At 44.2% G+C, this 9,811-nt stretch overlaps 1 protein-coding gene across 1 annotated transcript; it reads right to left on the bottom strand.

Moving 5' to 3' along the window:
* Positions 1-2,598: 2,598 nt before the first annotated feature.
* Positions 2,599-4,911, bottom strand: LOC311136331 (terminal nucleotidyltransferase 5C-like; the record flags this gene model as incomplete). The annotated part of the gene is made up of 2 exons (XM_084170447.1): positions 2,599-3,175; positions 4,325-4,911. The coding sequence occupies 2 exons, from the start codon at positions 4,909-4,911 to the stop codon at positions 2,599-2,601; spliced, it is 1,164 nt and encodes a 387-aa protein (XP_084026573.1).
* Positions 4,912-9,811: the final 4,900 nt, after the last annotated feature.

Raw genomic sequence — 9,811 nt, 5'->3', positions numbered from 1 at the left:
CCCCTGGTATTTCGGTTTTATTCATTCACATTCTATAAACACAAACATGTTCACTTTAGTCATCATGTAGAGAAACAAAACCATGATTTACATGTTCTGTCACTTCCCATGGAAAGATGGGACTGTGAATTCTCACTTCCTCTAGCTAAGTGTTCTAGCCGTTTTCTCCTGTACCTCATATTTGTTTTCCTAAACCCCTTGCTGTCAATGTGTTATCATTTGAGTCCTCACGACATGGTTTGCACTTCCTGCCAGTCAACACGCTTGGCACAAACTGAGCTGCCACTCTTCCCCAGGCCCTGTAAATTTGACTAAAGCCACTCTTGTCTGGCTGTTTCAAACCTATCCCTGGCTTGGTGAGTCATCTCTGGCTGCCCCTTCAAAGAGCCATGATGAGTCATAAAGATGCACCATGGGCCATATCTCTGTAGTGATGTCAATCCCACCCGCCCCTGACCACACCACTTTCCCCTCTGAGTTGCCTGCTCTACCTCAGAGAGAGTGGGGAGTAGTAGTAGCCTAGGTGTTGGATAGGGTATGGAAGCTAGGAGGAGAGTAGAAAAGTGTGGCGGTATGGTTGGTTTGTTAGCAGCCAGTTAGCCTTGTGATAGAGGTGACTCAGCTAGCTGGGCTATGGACAACCAATCTAGCTAATGCACTGAAGAATGGAGAGGTGAGTCAGATTGCCAGCTAGCAACAATATTTAGCGCTCCTCTGATGCATGGCGCTTCAGCACTCCCAGAGAGACTGCACTGCAGTGTTGTCTCTGGATGGAAGCAGGCAAATTTATCAATTTGGGTTGTTATAAAAACAAAGTGTGTTACTTCCCCTGGAATGCTGAAGTCACCTCAGCTTTGCACGTGTCGGAAAGCCATGATAATTACGTTCAGCACCAACCAGCCACTTTTCACTCCAGAGAAATGAGTATCTGCATCACTGTCTGGAGGCTGAATGCAAGAAATCTGAGGAGGCTATTTAAGTGAATGAGGTTTATTATCAAAATGACCATACAAATTCAGCAAATATTTGAATATGAATGGGTATACAGAGATCATGAAACTGCATGATGTTTCTCTAGTAGGTCCAGAACAAGTTCAGACACAAACTAATTCCACCTAAAGAATCCCAACAGATTACTGTATTACAATTTACAATCAAAGCTATGGTATATGAAAAGTACCAGATTACTGCACAGTTACATTTACATTTAGACTTTCATCAATACTGAATTGGTGAATCACAAATACATCCGCTACATCTATAGTTAACTAATTAACAATAAGGTTGCGTACATTTATATTGTGCTTCAGATTCAATTGCCTGTTAGGGTAACTCACCTACTGCCATGCCTGTGCTGAAAATACATGTTGTAGGTCTTTTACAGTACCTCTTGTGTATCTTATACAATGAAATGCCACACGCTGAGAAATAACAATTGAGAGTGAATCTACATTTGCTGTGAGTGTCATTCTGTATCACATGGTCACAACTTATAACTATTATCTGTAAATACTACCACATAAGAGCAATTGCGGGGTGATAGTTTAAAACACTTTGGAATCTCATCTTAATGACACTGATTTCGCCCTGATAAATTACTGTAGTCACTCATTAGACACTAAAACATTCACCAATGATGCAATCAGACATTGTTAACACCCAGATAACAAATCAATATGTACTCTACTCCACATTTTCCCAAAACCTAAGCACAGCTGATGTCATTTCAAGATTTGTGATGTTACAATACAATGTTAAACAAGTATGATCACTTCAAGAAAGTTAATTCACTTAAATTTGTGAAGAACAACAACTAATGATATATTGAGGTTTTCTCTAAAGCACAGCAGGCTTGATCAGATACTGTCTAATTTGTACATTGTGTGTTGTGATTTTGGTCTATATGGTATGTCTAATTTAATTTGAAGCGTTTCTACCTTCATCCACTGCAGCATACTTGACCCTCATCTACATCACTATAGTATTTTATAAGAAACGCTCTGTCTACACTTCGTACAGTATTTCTTTCATGTTAAACAACTTTCTCATTAATTGACAATATAGGATCCCCGTCACAGGAAGGTTACAAAGACAAAGGGCTTTTGTTCGACATTGCAGCCGACAGTGCAGGCGACTGACGACTGATCTACAACTAATTTTGCATCATAAATAACTACTCATTATTATTTGTAAATCAGTCAGTCAACATTTACCCACAATGCATCATGGATTCTATGCTTTTGAACTCTGCCTGCCTGCCCTGCTGCTGCAGCTGAAACAGCCACGTAAACTGTTTTTTTCCCTCTGTGACATTTTCCCTCACAGTTTGGTCTCAGTGAGTAATCAGCTATTCTCTCACATTCAAAACACAATTTTTTTTTAAACAGTGACGTGGTGGCCTTTATCCAAAGATAACGCCAATCCTCCCTATTCTGTGTCCACTGTCTCTCACATCATAGGCAGCGTCTTTTCAAAGCATTGAACAAACTGCGCTCATGCCAGCCTGTTTTCTTTTTTAAATCCATTTTGTGCCTCTGGTTACAGAGTAGAACCATATAGAACGCAGCCCGCATGCTCTCCCCCACTCACATGCTGAGGCTACACCAGGCCGGTCTGCATGTGGACATGTAAAGGGTAGGGGTGGTAAAGGAGGGGGGGCTGTGCTGCCTGGGGAATGTAGTAGCTGCTGAATATGGGGTCAGCCATGTACGGCGCAGGCTGGTAGAAGCAGGTGACGTTGGCAGTGTTTGGAATGGCATTCTGTTCCCCCAGCACCCTCAGAGCCAGGACAGTGATCATATTGAGTGTCTGCCTCCTCTCATGTCCCATCAGACACACTGTACTCTCATCTATCACCCGACGCAGGGTCATCAGATAGTCATACTTGCTCGTCTCCTCGTCGCCAACAAAGTGGCAGCGCAGGTAGGCCTCGATCTTGCACTGCTGCTCGTTGGGGTCAGGAAAGTCAATAAAGAAGCGGGAGCACATGTAGCGCTCTAGGGACTTGATCTCTGTCTCACTGGCTGGCCTGAAGTTCCTCACCAGCAGGTCACTGTACTTCAGAAGTCCACCTCCTCTGATCTCCTCTGGGTTATGGGTGGCAATGAGTCGGAAGCGCAGGTGATCCATGGCTTGCTCAAAGTCCCCGTACATGCACTCTGCTACCACAGTGATGCTGGCCTTGTCCTTTGGGGCCGAGCTTGCCCCTGCCCCTGGCCCTGGAAAGACCGTGGTTGTCTCTGGTGGCCCTGGTTCCTGAGCAGCAGCAGGCTCAGACTCTGGGACTCTGTCCCCTATGGTTTGAAGGGACACTGATTCCTGAGTAGCTTCAGAGTCAGGAGGCTTTTTTGAATATTTCACCCTGACTATTTGTTCTATGGTGTGGGGTGATATGTTTTTATCCTGGGATGAAACAGCTGGAGTAAGGTGATCTGTGAGTGTTTTAGTGCTCTCTGAGTTCCTCTGTCTGGACCCTGATGAGGTTGAATAATGGCCTTGATCAGTGTCTAATAGAGAGGGATTTGGTTGTATTGTTGGGAGTATTTCTATAGGCTCAAACAGCTGTGTTGTAAGATCTGACAAATCTTTTAACAAAGACCATTTTTCAGGGAGTGATGAAGTGCTGCTGAACTTTCGTGACATCTTCCTTAGAGGTTTAGGTGAGGGGCAAAAGTCAGGGACAATTTCCTTGGACGTGTAACAGGTTTTCTTGGCTGGGGGAAGGAATGAATGTTCAAGGTGTAAGTTTTGTGTGACAGCAGTGCAGTCTTGGGATGTGGATTGAGGCATCACTTGAAGTTGAGCTTGCTCTTGCAGTGCTGAGTTCTCTGTGAGCAACATGCGGGATGGATTGATGTCTTTTGACTCAGAAATCAGTGACTCCTCTGTGTTACTTTGAGGGTTTACAGATACATTTGGCACCAGAGGTTCCATCTTGTCTGTCAATGTTTTGGAGGATATAACTGAGAGGTAATCTGTATTCTGAACAAATTGTATTTTTACTGTATCAACCGTTACCACCTCCTCTTCTACCTCTTCCTCATCCTCTAGAGATCCCAGGTCTAGCTCTGCTCTCTCTATCACTTTCTGTTCCTCTTGCTTTCCAGTTGCATGCACATCCATTGGATGCGATGATTCTTCCTCTTGAACAGTAACCTCTTCCCTGTGGCACGGACTGTCAGCAAAGTGTGTCATCATTGAGTCATTGTCTTTATCTTCTTTTAGATTCTCAGAGGTGGAAGGGTACTGGGGTTCCATTATGGTTTTCTCTGCCCCTCTATCCAGCTGTAACACATTGCCATTGTGTAACTCCAATCCCTCACACTGACCCCCTTGCCTCCTCTCAGTCTCCCAGTATGACTCCAGCATACGGTCCAATATAATCTGGAAGGAGTCCACACTGAATTCAAACTGTCGTCGCAGGGAACTTACGAACCTGAGCCCCACAGTCTTACCCCTGTTATTGGACAGTGAGATTAGGCTCCAGCGGTCGTGCTCATTGAAGACCTTGACCATCTTCTGCACGTAGGCCTCCTTCATGGTGAGGCAGGTGATCTTGCGTCTGTTGACCCCGCGGGGAAGGAGGTCACGCAGGCTGCCCAGCACCACCTCCTTGATGACCTGGAAGTCCTCCTGTCTGGGCAGCTCCACTCCAAAGATGATGTCCAGGTCTCTGTAGCCCGTGCCGTTGTCCCTGACCATCACATAGCTGGCGGTGGATCCGTTGAGGCGGATGTCCCTGACCCTGATCTCCCTCTCCACCAGCCGGTCCTTCACTACGTGGATGATGTCCTTGGGTCTCACCTCCAGGGTGGGGAAGTTCCCTCTGCCGTGGATGGGGATCACCTCTGTCAACACCTGGTCCAGAGTTTGGACTTGCTCCAGGGTCAAGTTGTGGAATCTTCTATCCATTTGGAGCTCCATTAACTTGGGTTTACCTGAAAAAGGACACAATATTGTATTTGGAAGAAGCTGGGTAATTTCATGCCACAAAATGTGTGTGTTCAATGGGAAGCATTCTAATGCATTTTACAACAAGTGAAGAAATACTACTATCATTCATTCACATTGAGTTCAGGGGATGTCAATGTCAACTCTGAAACACAAGAGACACCAAAGGCACAGATTGCACCATTAAAAACTAAAACAGCTGTGTTGCTACTACTAAGCATAAGATAGTGCCTCAGCGGGATACAAGGCACCATTTATGGAATATGCTGTAGCATGCCTCCTCCAACTCACAAACCTTGCCAGTTACTGTCACACATGTACATGTGAATTAGATCTCCCCCACTCACATGCACACAGGGGGGTGGAAGATGTAAAATGAAAAATTAAACAGGAAGGTAACCAGTTTGGAACTTCCTCTCAGAGGAGATGTATTATGACTGAGCAAACCTTGTCCTTGTTGTCCTTGTTTGCACAAGATCCTCTGATCCAATGGTTTAATTTTTAACTGCATAATTTTTGTATTTTAAACTTAGTGATAAATGAACTCATTGAATAATAAATACTCTTGTCTATAAACAAATCAATAAGGCTACGTAAACATTTGAAAATGATATCCCACAAATCAGATTAGCTTGATGAAGGCTACTTTGAAAGATTTAACATGAACAGTGGTGGGAGGTCAACAGCTGGGGTATGTATAGGATACTTTCCCAAAAGCTCCAAAAGTTTGCATGGACAGTTCTTATGGAATCCATCAAGTACTAAAATAATAGTCGCATGCTGCAGAATGTTGGTCTCATGTGCAACCCCTTCTCGCCCGCGCGCCTGCTCCCACTCTTTAGATAAGACCGTATGAGTCATACAGTCACTGAATAAAGCACCCCTCGCCGCGTCTTCTGGATTTTCTGCATGCGTGTAAAAACCATCATCGCCACTTCACACATATTCCCATTGTTGTATATTTTAGATTTATGCTATACAAATATGGTATATCAAGCAGGGAGTGCTGTTGTTGATAATCAGAATCGATCTAGTAAAATATTGCGTAGTCTATCAATCTGTTCTCTTGAGTTTTTATTTTATTTTACAGTCATTATTAGCCTATAACGACTCATCGACATAATGCCGCATGTGCACAGTCTATGCAATTTCCCTAAATAATATTTACAAAACCGTTATTATTAGCCTAGGAAACACTCACATAACACTGAATAGACAATGTACGTAGATAACATAAACATGATTAACAACAGCTAAATATATTATTGAACAGAAACTAATAAAGTATACAAAATAAAACATTTTGGTGAGTTTAGCCTACACCTCTTCTCCCACGTCTTCACCTGATGCAATATTGTTAGATATAATTTACACACTGGCCAACATTGTTTGCTATTAAATATTTACACACTGGCCAACATTGTTTGCTATTATTTAATCCATCCATGGACAATGCAAATCATTAGCCTATCAAATGTGCATTTGTTTGTGATCCATTTACATTCAAAATGTATAAAACACAAACCTTATGTATTTCAAAATTGATGATCATACAATTAAATAATTGACTTTAGCCTACTCACCTGACTGCTGAATGAAAGGGTAGAACTTAGCCAAAGTATTGTGAGAAAAACAACAATAAGTGATATCCAACAGGTTTAATTGGGATCTCCGAGCGAAGACACAGTTCGCTATTATCGTGAGAAGCTGTAGGTTCGCTTTGCAACAAGACAGTGGTGCTGAAACAAACTGAAGTTCTACCACGTACTGTTTTCTCTCAACTGGGAGCGTAATCTAGTTTCCATGGCAATCTGGCGTCACGACTTTACGGTAACAAAAATATGCTGTCTGTTCATTATGGGATTATCTATCAATCAATCAATCAATCTACAGTATATATACAAAAGTATGGGGACGCCCATTCAAATTAGTGGATTCGGCTACTGCTAGATCTGCCCGGGTCAACTGTAAGTGCTGTTATTGTGAAGTGGAAACATCTAGGAGCAACAACGGCTCAGCTGTGAAGTGGTAGGCCACACAAGCTCACAGAATGGGACCGCCAAGTGCTGAAGCACATAGCGAGTAAAAATCGTCTGTTCTCGGTTGCAACTCAGTACCGAGTTCCAAACTGCCTCTGGAAGCAACGTCAGCACAATAACTGTTCGTTGGGAGCTTCATGAAATGGGTTTCCATGGCCGAGCAGCCGCACACAAGCCTAAAATCACCATGCGCAATGCCAAGCGTTGGCTGGAGTGGTGAAAAGCTCGCCGCCATTGGACTCTGGAGCAGTGGAAACGCGTTCTCTGGAGTGATGTTTCCATCTGGCAGTCCGACGGACAAATCTGGGTTCTTAACAATACAGTATACAATGACATTCTAGACGATTCTGTGATTCCAACTTTGTGGCAACAGTTTGGGGAAGGCCCTTTCCTGTTTCAGCATGACAATGCCCCCGTGCACAAAGCGAGGTCCATACAGAAATGGTTTTTCGAGATCGGTGTGAAAGAACTTGACTGGCCTGCACAGAGCCCTGACCTCAACCCCATCGAACACCTTTGGGATTAATTGGAATGCCAACTGCGAGCCAGGCCTAATCGCCCAACATCAGTGCCCGACCTCACTAATGCTCTTGTGCCTGAATGGAAGCAAGTCCCCGCAGCAATGTTCCAACATCTAGTGGAAAGCCTTCCCAGAAGAGTGGAGGCTGTTATAGCAGCAAAGGGGGGACCAACTCCATATTAATGCCCACGATTTTGGAATGAGATGTTTGACGAGCAGGTGTCCACATACTTTTGGTCATGTAGTGTATCTATCTATCTATCGAAAGGATTCATACCCCTTGACTTATTCCAAAAAATTTTGTTACAGCCTGAATTCAAAATGGATTCAATATATACTTTTTTTTTACCCATCTACACGTAATACCCCATAATGTTAGCACATTTATAAAACAATAAAAACGGTATATATCACATTTACATAAGTATTCAGACCCTTTACTCAGTACTTTGTCGGAGCACCTTTGGCAGCGATTTCAGCCTCGAATCTTCTTGGGTATGACGCTACAAGCTTGGCACACCTGTATTTGGGGAGTTTCTCCCATTCTTCTCTGCAGATCCTCTCAATATCCTCTCAGGTTGGATGAGGAGCGTCGCTGCACAGCTATTTTCAGATCTTTCAATAGATGTTCGATCGGGTTCAAGTCTGGGCTCTGGCTGGGCCACTCAAGGACATTCAGAGACTTGTCCCGAAGCAACTCCTTTGTTGTCTCAGCTGTGTCCTTAGCGTCGTTGTCCTGTTGGAAGGTGAACCTTCGCCACAGTCTGAGGTCCTGAGCGATCTGGGGCAGGTTTTCATCAAGGATCTCTCTGTACTTTGCTCCATTCATCTTTCTCTCAATCCTGACTAGTCACCCAGTCCCTGCCGCTGAAAAACATCCCCACAGCATGATGCTGCCACTACCATGCTTCACCGTAGGAAATGGTGCCAGGTTTCCTCCAGACGTGACTCTTGGCATTCAGGCCAAATAATTCAATCTTGGTTTCATCAGACCAGAGAATCTTGTTTCTCATGGTCTGAGAGTCTTTAGGTGCCTTTTGGCAAACTCCAAGCGGGCTACCATGTGCCTTTTACTGAGGAGTGGCTTCCGTCTGGCCACTCTACCATGAAGGCCTGATTGGTGGAGTACTGCAGAGATGGTTGTCCTTCTGGAAGGTTCTCCCATCTCCACAGAGGAACTGGAGCTCTGTCAGAGTGACCATCGGGTTCTTGGTCACCTCCCTGACCAAGGCCCTTCTCCCCCGATTGCTCAGTTTGGCCCGGGAGGCCACCTCCCTTCCCCAGATCTGTGCCTCGACACAATCCTGTCCCGGAGCTCTACGGACAATTCCTTCGACCTCATGGCTTGGTTTTTGCTCTGACATGCACTGTCAACTGACAGGTGTGTGCCTTTCCAAATAATTTCCAATCAATTGAATTGACCACAGGTGGACTCCAATACAGTTGTAGAAACATCTCAAGGATGATCAATGGAAACAGGATGCACCTGAGCTCAATTACGAGTCTCATAGCAAAGGGTCTGAATACTTATGTAAAAAAGGTATTTGTTTTTTATTTTTAATAAATGTGCAAAAATGTAAAAAATACTGTTTTTGCTTTGTCATTATGGGGTATTGTGTGTAGATTGAGGTAAAAAAAAAAAAAAACGTTTTAGAATAAGGCTGTAACGTAACAAAATGTGGGTAAAGTAAAGGGGTCTGAATACTTGCTATATACAGCAATAGTTGAATAGGATGACATTGACTAGAATAAGGTATTTACATATGAAATGAGTAACACAGTATGTAAACATTATTAAAGTGACTAGTGTCCCATTATTAAAGTGACCAGTGATTCTATGTCTATGTACATAGGGCAGCAGCCTCTTAGGTGCAGGGTTGAGTAACCGGTTAGTAGCCGGCTAGTGACAGGGTGGAGGCCGGCTAGTGATGGCTATTTAACAGTTTGATGGCCTTGAGATAGAAGCTGTTTTTCAGTCTCTCGGTCCCAGCTTTGATGCACCTGTACTGACCTCGCCTTCTGGATGATAGCGGGGTGAACAGGCAGTGGCTCAGGTGGTTGAAGTCCTATGATCTTTTTGGCCTTCCTGTGACATCGGGTGCTGTAGGTGTCCTGCAGGGCAGGCAGTGTGCCCCCGGTGATGGGTTGGGCAGACCGCACCACCCTCTGGTGAGCACTGCGGTTGCAGGCAGTGCAGTTGCCATACCAGGCGGTGATACAGCCCTACAGGATGCTCTCAATGGTGCATCTGTGAAAGTTTGTGAGGGTCTTAGGGGCCAAGCCACATTTCTTCAGCCTCCTG

This window comes from Coregonus lavaretus (genome assembly GCF_964263955.1).
Source record: "Coregonus lavaretus genome assembly, chromosome: 10".
In the NCBI taxonomy this organism is placed as follows: Eukaryota; Metazoa; Chordata; class Actinopteri; order Salmoniformes; family Salmonidae; genus Coregonus; species Coregonus lavaretus.
Note: the sequence above shows the minus strand (reverse complement) of the source record. Positions and strands in the feature narration are given on the sequence as shown.